Here is a 23892-nt window from a genome sequence, read left to right as displayed (position 1 = left end):
CTTAGGGATTGCATATTATCTGGAGTTAATATCTTTGAATATATTTGCAACGAACTCTAAAATATCTGAAAAGTCCCTGTAGTAGGATGTGTCTTCTAGTGAAATTCTCCTCTGTGTCATAATTGGAGGAAAAATTAGTTGATAAATGACATTCCAAAAGAAGTGACTGCAGAGACATTCATGCCCAATAGATGATTAGATTCAAACACCTTTTGAAAAAATGGCACCCTTGTATGCACATATTTATTTTATGAGCAGCTTGCATTTGAACAATAAAAGCACCACATTAACAGGAGAATTAGATTTGAAATTTCATATGAATTTTTAAAATTCTATTTAGAAACTTTGTGGATTACTGAACAAGTTCTATATTAAAACAACAACAACAACAACAAAACAATACAAAAAAACCAAACAGACAAGAAAAGGAAAAAGCAAAAACCTAAAACGTATTAAAAGATATCACTCTAGTTATATAGCTTTGGCCTCAGCTATGATACCATTTATAGTTCCCTCTTTGAGGAAGCTTCAGGTTTTTATTTTGTAAACCATCTGATTATTTCTCAGAGAATTTAAGTTAGTAAGGGGCAGGTATCGTTATCTCCATTTTAGACCCTGAGCCTAAGGCAAAAGAACCAAAAGGGCAGCTAACTTGATTGAGGTCAATAGTGAAACTATAGAGGTGTTTGGAATAAAATCCTTTCCTTTTTCTGTTATTTCCAATATAACATTTTTTTTTTCATTACACACACGCATACCATACATCCTATTACTCAACATGTTTTACTGTTTACCTTGCCTTTGTAATTTTATTTTTAATTTCTTTTTTTAATTCTTAGTTTACTTATTTCTCTGATTTCATTCATTCCTATTGTACCTTATGTTACGGGGCTTTTAGCTGTGCCTTCAAACATTGACCTTAAAGCAAATGTTTTCAGAAAAAAATGAAGAAAGATAGAACTGTGCATAAATAAACAAAACTCTTTGCACACACCTTTTTCTTTTAACTGTAATCCTCTTATGTCCTATTTTGAAAATTAATAGTCTATCCCCACTTTCTCAATTTCTCCTTAGAAGTCTCAACCTAAAAACCCTTCCTTTGCAATGCCTGCCCTAAATCCTAAGCAAGTTTCATGGCATATTTTTGTATCTCCATTTCATTGGAAAACTAATTATATTATACTTGATCTGTTTTTATATACACACCTATACGATTTTGAGTTTTTTTAATTTGTAAAAACAATGTTGGGACATCCTTGAAACCCTGAGAGATAATGAATATAAAGCAAATGTACGTATAGTGAAATAACGAGTAAATCCAAGCATCCAGACATTCTAACGCCTTGCTGCCCATTGCCATTGATGTTTTTCTCATAGTTCACTTTTTCTTGGCATAATTCTCTGCCGCCAACATTTCTTCTTCCTACTCCTTTGCATGAAATGGTCTAAACACATCTTCAATCTCACTTATTCAATTAGAGCATTCATTTGCCTCCATAAAATCTTCAATTACCACTCCCTCTTGTGTGTAATTGTCACGCATTTTCCACTCAAAATTTTTGGAATGCTTTTCTTGAAGACCCTTTTCTTGCATTACTTATTTAATTTTTGAACACATCTTCACAATTTCAAAATGCTAGAAGGCTGACAGTTTTTTCTCTTCTTGTGCTTTTCCCTGTTTTAGAAAGACCAGCTTGGGGCGCCTGGGTGGCGCAGTCGGTTAAGCGTCCGACTTCAGCCAGGTCACGATCTCGCGGTCCGTGAGTTCGAGCCCCGCGTCGGGCTCTGGGCTGGTGGCTCGGAGCCTGGAGCCTGTTTCCGATTCTGTGTCTCCCTCTCTCTCTGCCCCTCCCCCGTTCATGCTCTGTCTCTCTCTGTCCCAAAAATAAAATAAAAAACGTTGAAGAAAAAAAAAAAAATTTAGAAAGACCAGCTTGTCTTTGCAAGACAAGAAATCATTTGCCACTCTGGACAGAATAATACAAAGCTCAGACACTTCAGGTCACCAGATGTCTTCATGTCCATACTTTTGCACCCCAAGATGAAGCCATGGTTCTACTCAATCTCCAGAGAAACTTTATCAAGGAATACTTAAAGGACCACCTGGCTTCCTGGGGAGTTTGTCTTTTTGAATGCTTTCAGTTGCAGGGTTTCTCCTTCCTCTCTGTGCCTCTTCATTACCCAGAGGGACTTTATAAACTACTGATATACATTCACACTCTGAACACTGATTCATTGGGTTTAAGCTGAAGCCCTGTACTGGCTTGGTGCTTTTTGACAAGTTCTCTGGGCCATTCTAAGGCACATCTAGGTTCAAGAATCCCCATGTAAACCACGCTACTCCAGAGTATCAATAATTAACTAAGTGATAGTTATATATATATATATATATATATATATATATATATATATAAAATAATATATATACATATACATATATGTATATGTATGTATATATATATGTACATATATATATAATGCAAATTCATTCTCTGTGTCATGCCACACAGTCAACATAGTGCTTTCCATTTTTTATTGAGTCGGCATTTTGAGAATCTATAAAAAATGTGATTTCTTTATCTTAACTTCTGCTGTAAAACCTATCTTCTCAATAGACCCAAACTGGTGATGAATGATGGTATGTAAATACTTTTCTATCTGCCCATTTATTTGTCTCTCTATCTGTATCTTGTATCTATCTATCTATCTATCTATCTATCTACTATTTATCTATCATCTGTCTATCCATCTAATCTGTGTGTCTGATTTACCATTGGAACAAAACCTTAACCCTTGCATCAATGGGTTTTCCTTCAGGATTTAGGATTCTGCACTAATTTGTTCACATAGCCAACTTAAATACTTTGCCAGAAGAATTTTGTTTTCAAAAAACTATCAAAATAGACCTTGAAATAGTAATGTAATACTGATATTGTTGGTATTGCTGAATTGTAATGGAATATTTTAAAATGTGGTTAAAAATGACGGATGGGGGGGGCGCGCCTGGGTGGCTCAGTCGATTAAGCGTCCAGCTTCGGCTCAGGTCATAATCTCATGGTCTGTGATTTCGAGCCCTGCATCAGGCTCTGTGCTGACAGCTCGGAGCTTCGGATTCTGTGTCTCCCTCTGCCTCTGCCCCTCCTCCGCTCGTGCTGTCTCTGACTCTCAAAAATAAATAAGCATTAAAAAAATGATGGATGGGATTTTTCATGATTCATTGTGTGATACTCTCTATTTTGGATTTTTATTGTCAGTTATTTTTGTTTCATCCACTAGGTGTTACTTATTTATTTATTTTTTTAGTTTTTCTACACATACAAAAAGCATTCATGAATCTAGACATTTTCTATTATATAAATAGATCTTAGTATTTTAAATTTAAAACAGCTTTCTTTTCATCATTAAATTTAATATGTAACCTAAAATAATTCATGGAAATTAAAATAGTCACAGAAAATACACAGGTTCATAGAAGCTGTTATACTGTACATGATAGAAAAATAATTATCTTATTTTTGACATTTTTTTGTTACAAACATAACCTATCACCCATGTGCTGTCCTACTACTACTTTGGTTGAACCAGCATTTAATTACAGATTCTGAGTTTACTCCCATCACGTAAACATCACCGTTTTTTCTATTTTTATATAGAGATGAGATAACATTTCTCATAATTTATTATATACTTTCCTTTGTCAATTTATTAGTATGTATTAGTGTTTCTGTATTCATTTTGATCTTTCTTCTTGGGTTAATGAAGACTGTTTCTAAAAGGTTTGAGGGGTACCTGGGTGGCTCAGTCAGTTGAGCGTCCGACTTCAGCTCAGGTCATGATCTCGCCATCTGTGAGTTCCAGCCCAGCGTCGGGCTCTGTGCTGACAGCTCAGAGCCTGGAGCCTGTTTCAGATTCTGTATCTCCCTCTCTCTGCCCCTCCTCCAGTCATGTTCTGTCTCTCTCTCTCTGTCAAAAATAAATAAACGTAGGGGCGCCTGGGTGGCGCAGTCGGTTAAGCGTCCGACTTCAGCCAGGTCACGATCTCGCGGTCCGTGAGTTCGAGCCCCACGTCAGGCTCTGGGCTGATGGCTTGGAGCCTGGAGCCTGTTTCCGATTCTGTGTCTCCCTCTCTCTCTGCCCCTTGCCCGTTCATGCTCTGTCTCTCTCTGTCCCAAAAATAAATAAACGTTGAAAAAAAAATTAAAAAAAAAAAAATAAATAAACGTAAAATTTTTTTTTAAAGATTTGAGAATCAAGAATAGCATTTGACAGTCCTTTCTGTGTGTGTGTGTGTGTGTGTGTGTGTGTGACCCATTGCTATGTCTTGAAGTGATATGTCTGAATGACCATTACTGTCCTTTTCTAAATTCAACATTGCCATTTAAAGCTTATTGTTCAATAGTATTTACTGAATATTTTCTTTGTGCAGAACAGTGTGGTTTTAGGAAACGGTGAGTGGCCTTATTTCTGAGGTGAGACTGAGGAAATTCAGACAATTTGCAGTCATCTGGGAGTGATAAATAGAAAAAAAAATTAAAAAAACTTTGTGCACATAAGATAAAGCCTGGTAAATACATATCGACTTCTATATTTACTTAAAATATAAGTTAAAACATCACAATTGTATTATTGTGAAGAAATAGAAGTAGTATTAATGAAATAAGAGTAATTATTTTAGAGTTTATTGCCAGTAAATTTTGGGTCATTATATATATATATATATATATATATATATATATATGCTATTTGTACTAGAAGTATTTCATTATTGTTTTAAAAAATTTTTTTTTTCAACATTTATTTATTTTTGGGACAGAGAGAGACAGAGCATGAATGGGGGAGGGGCAGAGAGAGAGGGAGACACAGAATCGGAAACAGGCTCCAGGCTCCGAGCCATCAGCCCAGAGCCCGACGCGGGGCTCGAACTCACGGACCGCGAGATCGTGACCTGGCTGAAGTCGGACGCTCAACCGACGGCGCCACCCAGGCGCCCCTTCATTATTGTTTTAAAAATACTGTAGTTCCAATTTGGTGAAACATTATAAAGAAGAGAAATGTTTTCCCTTCCTAATAGTATTCAGCAGTTCTAAATGTTTGATTTTGAATTAGAATGAAAGATAGGATTTTATTAAGACTGTCTTTTCCAAATAAGTACATGAAGGGCAAGGTACTGGGTTAGAAAAGCTAACAATGGACAATATTCCTGGCCAGTGTTCTGAGATAAAGTGAAGGGAAGATTTGTGGAAGCATGCATTTGTCTCTAGTGAAACCACTTTATAAATTTGGGGGAAATACTGTAACTCTTCTTAGCTTTCCCTTGAATAACCTACATGTGTAGATTGGTCCAGTCATGACTCATGATTCGAACCATTCGTATTCAAGTTATAAAAGTGCAAAAAAAGGCTTTCGACCTTTCTCACTATTTTCTGGCAACATTATTATTTTTATACATTATATTAAAAAGCACCAGTCTGAGCTGTAAGTTTAAAAAATACATTTATGCCGTTTTCAAGTCACACACAAGTTTTTAATGGCTACAGCTATTGCCAAGAATAATCTCAGAGAGATATCACAGAACCTTTTTATATTGTTTTTCTTTTTTCCCTCAACTGTTATGTGCAGAATACTATCAATGCATGGCATTAGTTTGTTCCCTTAATGAGCCTAATTTTTTTGTTTTGTTTTGTAGTTACAATAATCTGTAAATTCTGTACATAGTAAATCTTCAGTGCAGCCAACTTTGGTGTCATAGTAACTTGTGGGATCCAACTGGATAAAAATTTACAACACTTTAAAATTACAATTTAAAGGCTGTGCGTGCGGTAACTACTTTTGAACAAACTATAAACGGTCGTTGTAAGCACATACAATTAAGCTTTGGGGTTTATTTTCTGTTCCCTGGTTAAAGGAACTTTTATCTATTAGTTCAATGCTACCCTTACAGTCTCAGGGTCAATAGGTAATATTTTTAATAAGAAGAAAAACAGGAATGTATTCCTATCTCCTAACAGTGTCCCTAAATTCCTATTTATTAGTTATCCCTTTAATAGTTTGAGTCAACTGCCAGAACACTCATTTTAAAACCATTGTATCATACAGACAGAGTTTTTAAAAATGAATGCCTACAATGATTATTTCAATGTGTATTGCCTTCCCAAATCAGTGACACTTGTGATAGAGTCTATTTGTGAAAAGCAAATTTGAAGTGAAGACTACAGAATAGAAGAAGGTTGAATACATGGTACTAACATAGAGTTAAATGTGTATTTTAGTGAAATTGCTGTTTTCTTATCTCTGTTGCAGAAAGGGAATTTTCAGGTTTTTTTTTTTTTTCCACAATGAAAATGAAATTCTAGCACTGCCTCAGATAACACAGTTAACCAAATAGAGTTGAACATCTCTAACCATTTTGTATTGAATGAGTTGCCGGTAGTCCTTGATGTATGTCGTTTATGTGTTTTGTAATAAGATCGTTTACAATCTTACACTTTAGTGACATTCAGAATCTTTTCTTTTGCAGCCATTTCGTAGAGTGACGTTTTCTGTTGTGAGTCAGCCTCAGGACCCACATCAGGGGTCACTGCAGAGTTGCTATGACAGCGGGCTGGAGGAGTCAGAGACACCAAGCAGTAAGAGTTCATCAGGGCCAAGGCTGGGTGCCCTTCCACTCCCAGAGGACAGCTACGAAAGGACCACGCCGGATGGCAGTGTTGGTGAGGCAGAGCATATGGAAAATGGTAGGGGCAAACACAGCATCCACACACATAATCACGCTAGTGAGCCATAATAAGTAGACTCATGAGGCTCAGTCTAAATCCAAAACAAAATAGCTGACACTAAAACTATTGTACCTAAAAAAAATAAATATTTGCTAAAGTCCAGAAATACCAAATAAAGGAACATAACTGTATAGATAAAATTCACCAAACTTGCACCATCATTTTCAAACAACCTGTCAGAAGTAAACACATTTACAAATAAATCAGACTAGTACCTTCTATGAAAAAAACCAAAAAACTAAACAAAATTAAATCATAATACCTAAACGATAGAAACTGATAAAGGTCTTGTGTTATTGTTTTCTTCTATTCATTTTTGTCATGCAACTATTTCTTCAACTGCAATTGTCCAGCCTCAGTGAAAGGAAATGACAATAAACACACTTTGCTCAATTCTTTCTTTTCTGACGTATTCAGTAAAGCATTTTGGAACCTCTCCTTTTGAGTGATAGCTGAAATGGAGTCAAACAAGAACGATGATATCTTATTCTCAAAAAATAGATTGTAAATACTATTAGAACTCCTTGTCATTTAATTATAAGGTTTTTTTTTCTTCTCATTTTTGTGCAAGGGAAAGAGAAGAAAGCAAATTTTAGGACTCCATATTCTTACCCTTTTGTGAGATGATTCTCATAATTACCACAATTGGCCTTCTCTACACTTTCTTGATGTTATAAAGTTAGACTGCAGATAGTTCTTATAAACTTTTCACATCTGTTTATGTTTCCCCCAAACGGGTGATTTATTTTTTGGATTTCAGGTTATAAGTAAATGTCTTAGGAATAGCTTTGTGTCAAATGATGGAACAGGAAAGTTCATACTAATTTTATGATTATTTCAAATGTAAAAAGAGATTTGGTTATATGTAAGTGAAGGAAGGGGGATCACACACATTATATCTCTGGTGAACACTTGAAATGGATTTGCCTTTCACCATCCCATCCCCCAAGTGAAATAAGACATTCTAACTTTTGTTATACACTGGTTTCTTTAGTGATGGTATGCAAATAGAGCATATTAATTCAGGGAAATCTGATTTTTTTTCTGGAAGTTTACCTATGAATATTAAAATCCAACCTTAGAGCGTAATAGATGACAAGTGAGCCCAAGTGAAATTATGGCTAAACTAAATCATGTTAAATAATTAGTTTTCTACATTGTTATCTGGGTGAGAAGATATGATATCAGGATCTGTTGATGGATATCCCTCTTGATGAACAATCCAGAGTTTATGGCATTTGCCTTATGGCTATAAAGGCATGCTTATCTGTGTGTATGGGGGTGTATGATTATGTGGATGGGAGTTTGATGTGCTTTTTAAGAATTAACTATTTTTTAGTATCATTTTAAACGACTACCAAATTTTGGTATAAATTACATTGCTGATGAATATATTTCTAAGGCAAATATGTTTGAAATGCTTTGCACAAAAGTAAAAATTAAGCTAAGATACTATAATAATATTACACATACACACACCTAAGAAGGAAGGAAGGATTGATTTATTTTAAGGACATTCCTATATCTGTGATTACCTTTTGATGTTATCATTTTATTTGTGTTTAAAAAAGTATTTATCTCATTCTCAGCAACCGTATGTATAAGGAAGTATTTATTTTGGGATGTCAGCTATAGTAACAGAAAGAATTTTGCATCATTGGCATTATAATCACATTTTAATGTTATTTTTCTGTTTTTTTGAGTTTGAGGGGATCCGACCTTTAAAATAAGAAAGAAATGATGAGTAAGAAACATAATTATATATGACAAACACATTATCAGTTACTTTTTAGGAAACATACATGTAATGGAAAACTTAACAGGTGAGCTTGTTAAGAAACTAGAAAGTTTACTGACAAACATTTCCCACATAAGGTGTTTAGTTATTTTTTGTAACCATGTTTTTAGTCTTGTCATCAGCAACGACCATCATAATAGAACTGATTTTTCTGATTTTGTATGTAACTGACACTTGAAATTCAGTTTTATGTAATCATTTGTCATCTGCCAGCCGTGATTCATGTTAGTCTTGATCTATAGGTAATGACAGAAGGAGATGTGATTCACCTTGGGTGATCCAAATGTAGCAGTTGGCATTTGAATAAGTTTTGTTGGGACCAAGTTTTCAGACTACTATCTAGTCATAAAGTACAATTGTATTGCTTGAATTCTGGTAATTTCATCTTCAATATTAATGGATCATTCTGACATAAATAGAATTGGAATTGAAACCTGTCAAGTATTCATTTGTCACCTTTAATTGGAATCCAGGTAATCTGCAACGTTTTGCTTGGTTAGGTTTTAATCAGGATTTGTATTGGATTTTCTATGAAAATACCATTTTGGATGCTGTCCTAGTTCCTAATTATTATTACCTCAAATGTTTTCTTTAATTTTAACCCATGTGAAATAATGTAGTTATAACTGATTTTTGGATTAACTTTCATTGTAAAGTTTGGAAGATAATTTTCCAGTGCAAAAACAACATTCCAATGTCACGACGTGACCTGGGCATACGCTAGAAAAGCTAATGATAAAAATAAGTTGTCACAGATGCTTTAGTAAGGAAATAACTAAAAGTAACTGAAATAACTAAAAGGAAAATTTAAGTAGATAAGTAGTGAAATGCACTTATGTTTTACAAAAGCTTTTATTTGCTTCCTATACTTTAGCATAATAAACACAATTTTATAAAGAGGGCTTGTGGATTAATAGGTTTTATAATAAGCTTTAGCCTACATTCCAACCCACCTTACTGTCAAATGATGAATGAGGTTTTATTCTTTTATTAGCTTAGGAAAAAGAATACACTGTAAGAATAAACATAATTTCGTGAAACCTGAATCTAATAATTAGAATGAGTCCCACCATTTTAATAATTTCAGACCCAGGGTACTTATATCCATGGGTCCCTGGAAAGCGGTAATGGAAACGGTATCATTAAAAAGTATTTTAAGGATTGTTTATGAATTATACATTAATTTATGAAAAAGATCACTAAAATATTTTCTTTTCTCTTTATTATTATCAATAGTATGATTATTTCATGTTGATCTTTCGATAAGATTGGGGAAATTGATTATTTATTATTTCAATAAAATATTCCTAACGGGATAAGGTATTTTAGAATAGGGAGCTCATGATAGGAAGTTTAGTAATGATAAAATACTTGATAATGACATGTTAAAACAATTGGAAACCTACTGGAATAAATTCATAATTCAAGTGAAACCCAAATAGTAAGCTTAAAACCATCATCACATTAGGAGCATACATTGACTATGCAAGAACTTGCCCTTTTCTACATTAGGCAGTTGTCGTCAGACTTTCTCACATAGTGGTATTTAACCTTCGCTTTAGCTCTATTGTCACTATTTATCTTGACTTTTGAATTAATGCCATAGTCATCTTATTCTTCCCAGTCGCCCCCCAGAATTACCTTTGCAAGTTAATTTGGCTTTGTTATATATCATGTAACCATATATAGTGTTCAACAATTCAAATATAAGAAATATTTGACCTCCAATCCCAATTTTGCCATTATGAATGGGTAGGTCACAAATTCCTTCTGGATCTGCTACTAATCATTTGTAAGGCAGTTAACAGAATTAACTCTAAAATCCTACTCAGATCCAACAATGTGATTTTTTCTTACATCCCATTTTTCTTATATGTTTTACTTTCAAGTCAGAAAAAGTACTTTGGGTCTCTTAGTGAGATGGCAAATGAATTTGAAAATTTGTGCTAATGTGAGCAGGGAAGAATTCTAGGGCCTTCCTTGCAACCTACAAACCGTGCATTTTAATAGTAGTAATGCACGTATGAGATAAAGAAGTCAAGTGAATGAAATTGTGTGATTTCTGACTAGGTGAGTAGAAACGTTCGTACCTAGCAGGTCAACGTGGGAGACAATTTTAGAGCCTCCCTCAAATCACACCATGCAAGAGCCATCTGTAGATTTGACCTGGCCCTGGGTGTAATGCCCTTCAAAACATTAATTGTAATTAAGTGATCTCACAATAGAATGAACACGTTTTCTTTCTTGCTTGACAACGTACTTTGATCAGAGTAAGAATGAACAAAAGGTAGAAAATGGTATTTATTTTCCTCTAGGTAAACCTCCGAATAGTATAACATAGACGTAAATTAAAACTGGAAAATAGCAGTTGGTCTGTAAGGCAGATTTCAAAAACTTAAATAAAGTCAAAAAAAAAGTTGACCACGCTAAATGCCTAATTAATTTTCTGCCACTTTATGTTCCCAGATTTTTAAAAGATCATTTTGATATTTATACACTAATATTTTTGAGCGTACCCCCACTTCCAAGCTCTCTTACATTTTCAGAATTATATGTTAGGCTTAATCATTGTTTCAGTCATTCCCCTCACTCCACATGTGTTCAATAGGGTTTAGAATACATTGTTTTTGATGGTTAGAACATGGTACAGTCCATCACAAAGTCGTTTTGTATATGCTATGTGCTTGTCCTTTGATTTCAGAAATAAATGACAGTATATGTGAAATACCAATTGGAAATGAAGTACCATTTTTATATGAACAAGGATAATGAGGATGGAGACTAACCTCATAACCTGGTGTGGGATAAAGGGTTTTCTCTCTGCTTTTCTCCCATCTATCCAATTTCCAATTCACCTACCCAATGGGGGTCACTTTTCGGGTACCCCCATCTAGTCACTGTTGGTTTGTACTGTTTTCATTTAGACTAAATTAAATAACAAGTCAGTCTCCCATCTTTCCAAAGATGCCCAAATACTTGTTAATGGCAGGAGCGTAATCTCTCAAAACAAATGCCCCACCTATTTTTTTTTTTTTTTTTTTTTCCTTCAGGAAGACACTCACATACCCTGGAAAGGATGCATTTCCATGGTTCTGTTTTTCAGTGTGACACTCTTGTTGCCAGAGTTGGATTGCATTTTCTCCTTTTCTAGTCATCTGTGAAATGGCTTTGTGCCTCTCGAGTATCCCCAAGTCCACCATGCCCCCACTTTTGTAGGGCTTTACTCAGTTGTGCTTTTTCGTGGTGATTAGAGACAGCAAGTAATTACAGATGTTGTCTCCAATCAAGATGTGGGCCGCGGAAGTTTTCCAGTAAATGAGCAGCACAATCCAAAAGAATCCAAAGAAGATACTGTCCTAGACAAGAAGCAACGTTGTCTGTAGAATATAGTAGTTTAAAAAATAGGCTTTGCAACCAGATGACATCGGTTTGAATTCTGGTTTGTCCTCTTAGTAACAGTGCAGTTTTCTGACCTCTCTTAGCCCTGCTTCCTTCAATAGTAAATCATACTATTGTGGGAGAAAGTAAATGAAGTAATAGCACCTAATAATTTATACTTAAATAATGGGTAGCAATAGTTTCACCATATGAACTGATGATAGAATTATTTACTATGATTCAAATAGTAATGGGAAGTAATTTTGATTATTGACTTTAGGCAGATTTTACATAACACAATAGCTTAATCATGAAAGCATCAGATATGCTTAAGTATATCAAGGATCTGAAATGAAAGGAAGGGAGGATTCTATCCTCTGGCATCAAATCAACCCCACTCTCTGTGCTCTTCACCTTTCAAGGTGGGGATAAGTCATCATTACTTCCTATATTCCTTTCTCACTTTTAAAATCTTTTTACATTTATGCTCAGGGTTCCTGTTGAATGTGTATTCTTCAGGTGTGTATTTCCCTTTGAACTGCTCTAAAATATTCACACTGACAGGGAAAACAAGCTGAAAAAAGTGACCAATTAGTATGCTTACCGAACTCTCAGCCCTTTCTTTTTTAATCTCAGTATTAATAATTAACACTGATAAAATGTGTGGCCATATTACCCTTTTTATTCTAATTTGGTCCTTTAAAACTAGATCACTCTATTGAGCCCTTATGACATTTGAGGACAGAATGAGCTCTCATCAAATCTCAAAGTGACTTTAGAGGTCAGTTAGTGTCTTTGTTGCCTTCAGACTCTCAAATCATTTGCTTATCTGAATTCCAGCACACTTGTTAGATAATGCATTCGACGTGTAGCTCCTTATTTAGTTAGGGTATTATCTCCATATTTTTTGCATCCTTTTTTTGCAGATAGACCTTTCTGATTTTTCTCTAGAGTTATGTATAAAAAATTTGATGTTGCTGACATATGACAACACTCTTAAGCATCTTTTATGTGTCAAAGAAATGGTAGAATTTGTCTGTAAAGTGTAGTTAACCCTCAACCTCAGAAGTTAGTCCACTTATTGAGAAACTGTTTCACTTGAGTATTCTTCTTTGAGGATAAAAGACACTCTGTTGTTATCTGTTCTATTGCAGCTATTTTAAAAAAATAATGTTTATTTATTTTTGACAGAGAAAGAGACAGAGTATGATCAGGGGAGGGTCAGAGAGAGAGGGAGACACAGAATCTGAAGCAGGCTCCAGGCTCCGAGCTGTCAGCACAGAGCCCGACGCGGGGCTTGAACTCACAGATGGAGAGATTATGAGCTGAGCTGAAGTCGGATGCTCAACCAACTGAGCCACCCAGGCGCCCCTATTTTTTTTTTAATTTATGAAAAGCATTATCTTTTTAAGTAAAGCAAAGTGGAATATTATCCCTGTCTCTTGTTTAATGAGGTAATTATATACTGACAAATCTGTGGTTATTCGTTTGATTCAACAAATGTGTTGAAAATAAAATATGACCAAGGTTCTCTGAGGAATTTGAAGTGAATGAGAAAGAATCTCTGACTTCATGGTACAAGTCCTTATGTTGGGGCGATACAAACTTGATTTCAATAACTTCACTATAATGTGAGAGGAGGAAACTCATTAGAGGAGTTCAGAGCAGTGAAGTACCGAGAAGGGAGAGGACAAATATACAGATGAAATGATTTCAAATGCACTTATTGGAATTTTTACATTATAAATAACTTCTTGGGCTGGGAGAAGGCCTTAAAATGTTATCTGCATTGTACCCTCTCTTTCTCCCTACCCATTTCTACATCACTTAAAAATAATTATTAAATTGGCCTGGAGGCTTCATGTTAAGCCAAAAAAGTCAAATTATTTGTTTAATTTTTCTAATCAAATTATTGTTTTTTTCCCTTTCTTTATCTTCCTTTTGTTCTTGTTGCTAAACGTAATTACTTAGAAAACTCTAGAATTTATCTGGGATGAAATCGGCAGAACACTAAATCCAGGTCTAAACTACAAAACAGATTAAATTTATGTCTGTTCTCGCTCCACTTATAAATATGGATAATTAATAGTAAAATGTGTGCTTTATATAAAGTTCTTTCAATCTTAATAAGGGCCTGTAAATAATTTTTTTGAAGTTATTGTCTTTTCAGAAGACCAATTATATTACTCAAGTAGATGATTAGATTAAAGATTGGATTAGATTAGTTGTATTTTTTAAAAACTAATGCATTCCTTGTGCTGTGGTTGCAAATTATTTTTGTGATTGCTATCTTAAGTTTCAAGCTAAGTTCATGGAGGTTAGTCTTTATGTCATATTCCCTTTCAATCTGAAATATGGACAAAAGGTTGCCTTGTTTCTAAATCTTATTTCGGATACATTTTTACTTAAATGCAGGTTGATTTTTTTTTGACATGAGTCTCATCATTTCTCATTACTGTCCAAAAAGGAGAATTATAAGTTTATTACAAAATGAGGATATGTTTTAAACACATGCAAATTTAAATTCTTCCTTTAAATAGATTTTCAACCGCCAAAATATGATAATCTCAAAACCCACTACACTAATTTTTGAAACTGTATGCTCAAATGAAACTATGATGAGTGTTATATAGTGTTTTGGTAATAAAAGATAGTAGAGCAGTGTCCTGCTGCTTAAAAACTGTCGACTCATTCATTTCTGTTGCAAAATAAATCTTTTACAATTTTATTTCCACTCTGAAATGCTCATCATCTACATTGATGAAGTCACCAGGGGACCCACATGTGGTCTGAGAAGTGGTATGCTTCTCTGAGGTTGCATTCCTATCAGCCATAGTGCCTAGACTGAATTATGCCCATTGTTTTTATTCAGTATGAGGCTGCATTTCACCAACTCAGCAATTGTAGCAAAAGGTCATAGCAGTCATAGCTGAAAATTTTATACAATGAACAGGGAATTTAGGATATTAAGAGAATTCATCAACTTCAATAACCATTTCTTGAGCATTTACTCCGTGCCCATTCCCATGAGGGATCCAAAGGTGAATGAGACATGCTCTCTAACTTCTAATCATTTGCATATTGTGATGGAGAATGGCATGTGCCAACTTAGATGATTAAAAATAAAGTCGTGAGAGGCTGTATGCAGATTTTAAAATGCATGCTACCCAAACCATAGGATGATATGAGTTAGGGATATGAAAACCCACAGCCAAGCTTTGAAGGATAGGTAAGTAGAGATTTGATAAGTAGAAATATGAGCAAAGTTATAAAGAATAGTGAGTGATGCCAAGGAGACCAATCTGAGAGGGTGGCAAAACTGGAGTGCTACTTTGCCAAACGGGCAAAAATGCGAAGAATAGCCCATTTCCAGGAGAATTAATCTGATTAAGACATGTGAACTTTAAAGTACCTTTGCAAAATTCAGACAATATCTAGAAGACCATCAGAATTGTACATCTGAAATTAGGGAGTATACACAGATAGAAATATAGCCTTAGGAGTTAGTTTCACCCTGGTGATTATGAAATCTTGGGAATAGTGAGACCATCTCTTAAACATTTGACACTGGGAAGAGATGATACCCAACATGGAATCTGAAAAAAATGATGAAATATAAAAAAGTAATGGAGAAGTAGGTTTCAGTGAAGGTTCCTGAGAATGATATTTTTTAAAAGCAAAAACAAAATATGGCAGGCTGAGGGAATATTTAGAATTAGGACAGTAGTGGTTATCAAATGTCCAGTGTTGCAGAGATGAAAGAAGTAGACACGTGATCATGCAGACCTTGATAATGAAAGGAACTAGTAAACCCAACTGAGAGACATATTGTTCTCTACATTCTTCTCTTCCGCTGTGCTGTAAGCTGTTTGAGGACAGGGCCTTCACCTTGGCCTAGATATAACTGGAATAATCCCTATACACAGTTATCAAAAAAAATTGTTGAACTTAGTTGTATGGAATAAGGGCCCAATGTTTCTGATAGAGATTCAGCAGAAGTGAAACAACTAAGGGAACTGAAGACCAGGAAATGTAGTATAAAAATACACTTAAGAATTTCTTTTTAGGTCAAACTAGACAATTATAATGTCATTATCAAAGGTGGGGGCAGGGTTGCATCCCTTGACAGTAATCTTAATTAATTTCTTATCATCTTATGCTCCTATTGTTCAGAATTATTATTTATTTTTTATGAAATTTACTGAAAGTACTACAGAGTCTGAAATTTCTGTATAGTAGCTTCCATTTTTCCTTGAGTAATATATTAGCTACTCTTTTAAATGAGTTTTGGCCTCTTACTTTTATATTTTGCTTCATACTAGGCCATCATTTGTCCATCTCACTGGCTTGAAATTCAAATAGTGCCTGACTAATTGAATTTTTTGTGAGATCCAATAATTGATAACATTTTCCTGGTCATCATCAAAAATTTTATTTTGTGATTATGGGATTCCTGACACTATAAAAGTGCCATTAATTGTTGGTAATACTGTGCAAATAGATATGCTTCAAAACAGAAAATAATGAAAATACAATTTGGTTGAGAAATAAATTCAAGCAACATAGTACAAGGACTGTCCAAATTCAGTCTATTTTATATGCAAACAACACTACAGAAATGCATGTCAAAGATGCTTACCATAGCTAGTACACCATGCAAAGGAAGAAATGCCTCCAAATATATTATGTGCAAAGACTTACTAATAACGATTTTCCAGGCAGATGTCACTTTTGATGTTGTTTTTATCTAAGGAAGGTCAACCATCAATGTCACATAAATTCATTCTCCTTTCTCTGTGTTCATTGTTGCTTAGTAGGAATTGTGAATAGGGACTTTATTGATAAAACTTGTCTTCCAGCCCAAGGTAATCTAACCAATTGCTGCATAATAATTTCTAAATAAAAATGCCACCTCTATTTAATGACACATATGTCTACTTGGCTCATCAGAAATCTCTAGAAATATCAATTTGTAGCCTGGTATATGCATTCGCCGTTGTCCTGAAACTTTCAACAGATTGTATGAAAATGTAAGGTGTGCCAAGAGAAGGCTATCTGTCTGATTACCAGGTGGCCTCTAGGTGGTACCTGGAATTTTTTTCTTAATCTAAAAATCCAATTTTTATCAGTGCACATTTTACCAGTGCACAGAATTGTACAAAGTCAAGGCCAGTTCTCAACAATATCACAAGATCCTGATGTTGAACTTGAGCATTAGTTTATTAAATTTTGAGGAGCGTATCCTATTCAAGAAATTGGAAAATCCCTGCTTCCTCTTCAAGACAGTACCCTTTATCTCTAAAGAGACCCAAGGAAAAACGGCAGCATTATCTCTTGAAAGATTGCCTGGTGACGATGGAATCATAAGAGGGACTTTGTCATCCAGACCCACTGAGGCTAGATGACGTTTACTGAAACACATCCACCATTGAATGGATCATCTCCGCAAAAATAGATTGCATTGGCTCCCTAGATTCAGGGCATCTTTTAGTACTAGGTGCCAACCAAGATGCTGTGTCCTAACTTGTGTTTGTTGCTTTTGTTGTTTTCTTGCTTTCTGTTCTCTTTAAGGTCATCTCTTAAGGATTTTGCATATTCTTTCTTAAAATATGTAAATGATTTTTTCAATATCAGCTTTAAGCATGCTTATATAACCAGACTTCTTTTCATTCCTTGCTTCTGGTCTATTCTGTAAGGTGTCTTTGCATTACCTAAACATTTAACCAATTATTCATCAGAGCTATTGTTTACCTGCATAGTTACTAACAGTTCCTCTTGAGTGTGTGATATCTAACACTCACAACGGTGTATCAAAAATATCTTCTAGACATATACGTAATTTTTTAAATTGTTGTTTCTATAGTCATAATTTCTTGGATGACTCCACCTAAAAAAATTCAATCTTCAAATATATAAATACTTGAGGAAATTAAGTTTTAAGACCCAATCCTTATTTTTTCCCTTTACTTTGGTCAGGGCAATGTTAACCATACATCATCATCTTTAAATAGGTGATTGGGAGCAACATGTTCACACAGAACTGTATTTTATCAGAGTTCTTTGCCTTAAACTTCCTCCCCTTTATTCGGTGTGATCAATTGTGTTCAGCCTTCACTAGTTCTTTGAGAATTCAATTTTGAGAGGCACTTCTAGTTTCCCGGACAACATTGGTTCATCTCTTTCTTCCAGAATAATGAAGATCTAAAATCTAATTCCTGCCTATTTCAGCCCCAGACTGTTTTCATCCTCTTTCGTGAAATCAGACCCACATCCTTTTCTTTTGTAGCCCATGTCTGAGGATTACCTATGTCCTCAGGATCAAGTAGCTATTAAATTAGTTCTATCAATTGTCCATGGGTTTAGAGGTCCCCATGTGTGTTTTTCTTAAGTAACCACATTTTATTTCAGAGCACAAAGTATAGGACTTTTGACTTGATTACTTAGCCTTTGCTTTTTCTTTTTTTTTTTTTTTAAGTTTTTGAAAATACTAAAGGAAATACATTACTCTTCTTTACCCAAATGAAAAGTTCTGAATTTCTCTGACATTTCATTCCTGAAGGAGGATTAGAGGACTTTCCTACAGATTGACTCCGAGGTTTCATTTTTTTTATTATTTTATGCATTCTAATAACCTTACTTCTTTGCCTCTCCCAACTTCACCATTCCATGCACATTTTCTCCCTTGCAATACCTCATCTATAACATTTTGAGGATCAAATAATTCATTTTCTATACCAAAAGTCATTATATTTTGAGTCCTTTCAGACTATCAAGTTTCTATATTCCTTTTGGGATGGTTTTTAGAAGAGTCTGTCTGTCTTATAAATTTTCAAATTGAAAATTTCCTTCTTAAATCTAACTTAATTCTTCTGTGTAATAATTCAACACGTCAATGTTCTACGTATATTTTGAGAGTAGAAGTTTGAGAGTTTGAGTCTTTGTTCAAGCTCCATGACATCTGCAGGGAAGGAACCTGGATCAATTCACATAATATCTCGTTCACTTATAAAATGTGGACAATAATTATAATAATTACTGTCCAGTCTTCCTCAAAGGTCATTGTTCTGAATACATATTTTTAGGTAGTTAGCATTTAATAAAATTATATCAAATTACTACTTTACTATCTTCACTAGTTACCTTTGCAGTTTTTTCTGCTTCTACAGCTTTTTTTTCACATGAAATCAAACTTGTAATGTTCATAATATTCAGTAAGTGCATGATTGTTTTCTTGCCTACAAAAAATGTTCACTGGCCTCACTTATATTTTGGCATAAAGATCAGTTGTTTCTTGGTTCCTTTGGAAATCAGTATTGGTTTTCAAGGTTAGAAGCACATGGCTCTCTATGTACTGTGAATAAGTACCAGTATTTATAATATGATTCTGCAAAAACCATAGACAAAAAATATTAATAGTTTCAAATTTATTTTCTGCAGCTAGATGGCTTCTCTCTTTAAGAAGCCTGCATATATTTTCCTGGATTTATTGTGAAAGAGTAGTAAATGACAGAAACCAGTAACTCACAAAGATATTCATCAAATAATTATGAAAGATCATTCAGTGCCCAGCAACAGAACAGTTCTTAAAGCGCTGAGATTACAGACGACTCTCAAATATTCATGGCAGTAAGAAAAGCCTTGTAAAGAGGATCGCCAATCACAGAGTAGGGATAGACTCTGCTAATTAGGCACTGACTCGTAACGCTTATTCACTTCTCCACTTAAACTGCTAATTAAGGCAAATATATTTATAAATGTAGGAATCAACTTTTATGGGGTATTTGAGATTATTTTCAGAATATAATGCAAAACATCCCAATCACAATACAAGTCAAGCATAAAGGGCTGAAAAGATTTTATTACGTTTCTTTATTTTTGAGAGGCCGAGAGAGACAGAGCAGGAGCGGGAGGGGGCAGAGAGGGAGGGAGACACAGAATCCGAAGCAGGCTCCCCGCTCAGAGCTGTCAGCACAGAGCCCGATGCTGGGCTCAAGCGCACGAACTGTGATATCATGACCTGAGCCAAAGTCAGACGCTCAACCGACTGAGATACCCAGATGCCCAGGGCTGAAAATATTTTAAAGGGAAGTCCTCATGAAGTATCTCCAATGTCAGAGACAAATGAATTACAGACTTATTCACTCCTTGTCACAATTTAACACCCAAGGAGAGAAACACCAGAAAAGAACAATATGCCATAAAGTGGGTAATCTACTTATTTTAAGGTTTATTGGAATGCTGAAGTAGTATTCTTATTAAGTATCTAAAAATAAATGATAAAAAAGGGTAAGGAAAATTGAAATAATAAACTACTACTTTTATGGTACATTAGTGCTAACCTGACTGTTCTGCATATTCATTTGCTTTGTAGAATCACTGAGGAAGGTAATATTATCTGCATTTTATAGATGATGAAACTGGGCAGAAGATATGTAAAATTATGGTTAATAACTGATAACACTAGGTGTTCAATACATAGTAGCTGTTATTATTTATCTTTCTTGCTTTTTGCTATTAGCTCCCCAGGTCTATTTTTGCATTACTGCATTCAAAGTTCATGAAACTTATTGCAGCTAGTACAATTATTTCTATTTTAAAAACATCTTTAAGTAGAAAATTAGTTTCCTTTTATATTTAGTAGAAGCACTCATTTTTTTTTATGTAGTTTTGAACAAATCATTGATCTTCTTGGGTCATTGTTTAAGGAAGGCAGTAAATCCATTCCTTACCTATTTTTTTCAGGGACATTAAAAGAATCTTTCTTTTTATTTGTGCGATTTTTAAAACACAATGCATTTTTTTTTGTAATTTTGTAAAAGCAATATTGTATTTCATCATTAAAAATCACTCTAAATTGTGGTTTGACATAATTGTTGAGACCTGGGATCCTAAGTAACACAGTCAAGTGTTTATATCATAAAAATCAGGAAGAGGCTAATAGGGTTTTTTTCTTTTTAGAATAACAGAATAATAGACTCAATGTCATGAGCTGCTTAAAGAAATACAGTACTCAAGATAGGGTAAGGATTAATACCAGGTGCTTTATTCACTGGTTAAACTTGATAGTTATATTTCTTATGGCTGTATCTCATTGGTAGTGCATTCTACACACACACACACACACACACACACACACACACAGACAAACACACCTTCACTGCACCCTCTGCCAAGGTAGGGAAGGTGCTTCGCTCATTGGGATAATGAAAATGTGTCGTAAAATACAGCATTGGAAGCCTGCTTCTGGGGTTGGTCCCATGACTCCCAAAGACTGTAGAAACAAAGCAATTAACTTTTTAATTATGCAAACCATTCAGTAAAGTAAGCACTAAAAAGATGCTTCAACAGTTTGCTTCATACTGTTAATATTGCCTCAATAATGTTGAAAATTTCAAAAAAAGCTCAAAACAGGCTAAGTGTATAAACTCTTATTAGTTTTTGTGAATGTACTCTTTTTAAGATAAATATAGGAAAATACTTTCATACCCATTTTGCTAACATCAGAACTATTAAATTGTGTTAAATAATATGATTTTTATATTTTATAATGAAACTAGAAAATATCTTCGCTATTTAAAGACTTGGGAACACATATTTTTAACTGCAACACAAGGCCCCTGACCCCCTAGGAAATATTTATCTCAAATATGCTTATCTTTTAATCTAAATTATTGAACTTGCTTAAACTTGCTGTAGAATAAGAAGCTTACTTAGATACGTGACAAATTAAGATAAATTGGAAAAGAATTTTGGATTCACTGGCAAAACAAGTTAACAGGCATATATATCATCCATAAAAAAGAATTTCCAAATCCCTTTCACTCAAGTATTATATCTTGTTATATCTTTTAGTAGTAGCGAGAAGAAATGGCTTACAAAGGTAGATCGATGATTCGATTGGTGGCAGCATTTACAATATTGTAATTTGTTTTTCATGCTAAAATAAGAATATATATTTTTAATTTGACATATGGAATCGCTTCATGTATTTAGAAATATACAGACACAAAAGATGGTGCATATTTCAGTGTGAGATTAAGTAAAAATACCTGTAGAAGCTGGCATATTTAATTCGCTAATGATTGACCTAGTCCTTAAGCAAGTGAAAAACCCCATCTGCCCCTGCTGTTTATTTTTAATTATCATATATGTTTTAACATCAGTGCCATGGTCTTTATTTCCTTCTATGGGAAGAAGGCAGGGCATTTCTGAAATGATTAAGGCAGTTCTCTTGCCTTGAAAGGGGAAAACAAGAACAGAAATGTAATATAGCTACATGGAGAGATGCCTGCCTCTGAGCTCTTTTCATTTTAGCAGGTTGAGAAATATTGCTGCATGTTATGGCTCAGACACATATTCTTTCTAAACGAAGGTTACTGCCATTGATTTCAAAGAGCAAAAGGATCCATTATAATATTTTTTGCACTTCATTTAGCTAGTCTCCTGATGGATTGGACTTCATGAACTACCTTCTACTTGATGCACCTTCCTAAACAATTTTGAGGACAAATAATTTATTTTATGGCTCACCATGAGGAAAATTTGACTTCCCAGTTGCTGCGTATTTCAGATTTTCATTTTGAAACTTATAAGCAAACGAAGGAATCTCTGCTTGTTCACTTGGGAAACACGCAGAAACACACTCGTGCATATACACGGACCATCCCTGACAAGCTGGGCTGAGAAGACGGAAGCCTATCTTGGAAAAAGTTTGAGTAATAAATTAGGTCTTCAGAAAGATTTTCTTTTGGAAATGTTCTATTAGATTACAGTCAATAGTTTCATCAGCTGTAAACATGAAAGCCTCCTACAGTATTGAGACTTCATATTTTAAAATGAGTAATATGTTCTTTAGTAAAGTAAATTTTATTAAATTGCAAATAGAAAACTTGTTGCACATGTTTCTGTAATTTTGGATAATCTTCTCTCATTCTTTATCACGCCAACCTGGAATTCAGTATAATTCTTTAAATAAAACAGCAACCCAAAGACCATAAGGCTAACTTATGCCTAGAGTTTTCTAATGCCTTCTACTGCTTTTCCTCCCTCGAGAATAAGGTGTATTTCTATCTTTTCACTATACAGATTTTTGGACTGTAGTGATTAAGTTAAAACAGCTGTATGTTAATTTAGAGCATTCTCAAATATCGCCTCAAGGTTATTTCACAGGATTGCTCCAGTGTTTCCTCATTTCAAAATATCGTTGACGCCTAAAGGCTCGGTTCTCCTTACGAGAGGTTTTGTTTTTTAATATCAGCCTAAAAATCCTCGGGAGCACTTAGGCCTGGAACTACTCATATCCAGCAACAGGTCTCAACAAGAAACCGTGCCTGAGACCAAAACTGCCGGAGTTGGTATTTCGAGTTTCTGTTGGAAATGTAGGATAATCTGATGTAAATGTACCAGTTATTTACAATAGCAACTTCAGCATGGTGGCCTGTGAAACCCTTCGTGCTCTTTCTCTCTGCAGTAGCACACGGCCATAACTGCCCCCTGCTTCTGTAATGCTTGTTATAAGAAAGTCCTTCTGATGACACTCGTAATATACCTTCATGGAGGCAATGCAAGATAGACCCGACCGGTAACCGAATTCTCTTTAATAGTGAATAGTATTCTTGTGAGACTCAGCAGAGTGATTTTCTTTCAGAGTTAAGGGTTTTATGTTGAAATAGTATTTATTTATTTATATTATTGAACAGTCTCACTGCTATGGCTAAGAAAATTGCTCCATAAAATACTTGGTAATGTAAATGTGAGAATGAAAGTTATATATCTGGTGATTTATTAAATTTATGACTTGTTGGAACATGACTGTCTCTGTAAAGACATCGAAGATACACATTGGAGAATATTCTAGCAATGCCTTGTAAAAATGGGACGCCGTTGTAATTTGAAATCTCAAAAGCAGGAACCGCTGTAGAGGTATGCCTTCAGCATTTC

At 34.6% G+C, this 23892-nt stretch overlaps 1 protein-coding gene across 9 annotated transcripts in view; it reads left to right on the top strand.

The window, feature by feature from the left end:
• The window catches only part of PCDH7 (protocadherin 7), a 424848-nt gene that overhangs the window by 184874 nt on the left and 216082 nt on the right, over nt 1-23892 (top strand). For 3 of the 9 annotated variants that reach the window (XM_086705263.1, XM_086705266.1, XM_086705269.1), the window contains one exon: nt 6518-6710. The exons of 1 other annotated variant lie outside the window; for it this stretch is intronic. In XM_086705263.1, coding sequence (XP_086561389.1) covers nt 6518-6710 — 193 coding nt within the window. Of the gene's footprint in view, nt 1-6517; nt 6735-23892 lie in introns of all 9 variants that reach the window. 5 more of the 9 variants (XM_086705262.1, XM_086705264.1, XM_086705268.1 and 2 more) reach the window with 2 other exon arrangements.

The sequence above is a fragment of the Puma concolor genome, chromosome B1, assembly GCF_028749965.1.
Source record: "Puma concolor isolate L17-30 chromosome B1, mPumCon1.1.hap2, whole genome shotgun sequence".
Lineage (NCBI taxonomy): Eukaryota > Metazoa > Chordata > Mammalia > Carnivora > Felidae > Puma > Puma concolor.
This window is presented reverse-complemented; position numbering and strand designations above follow the sequence as displayed.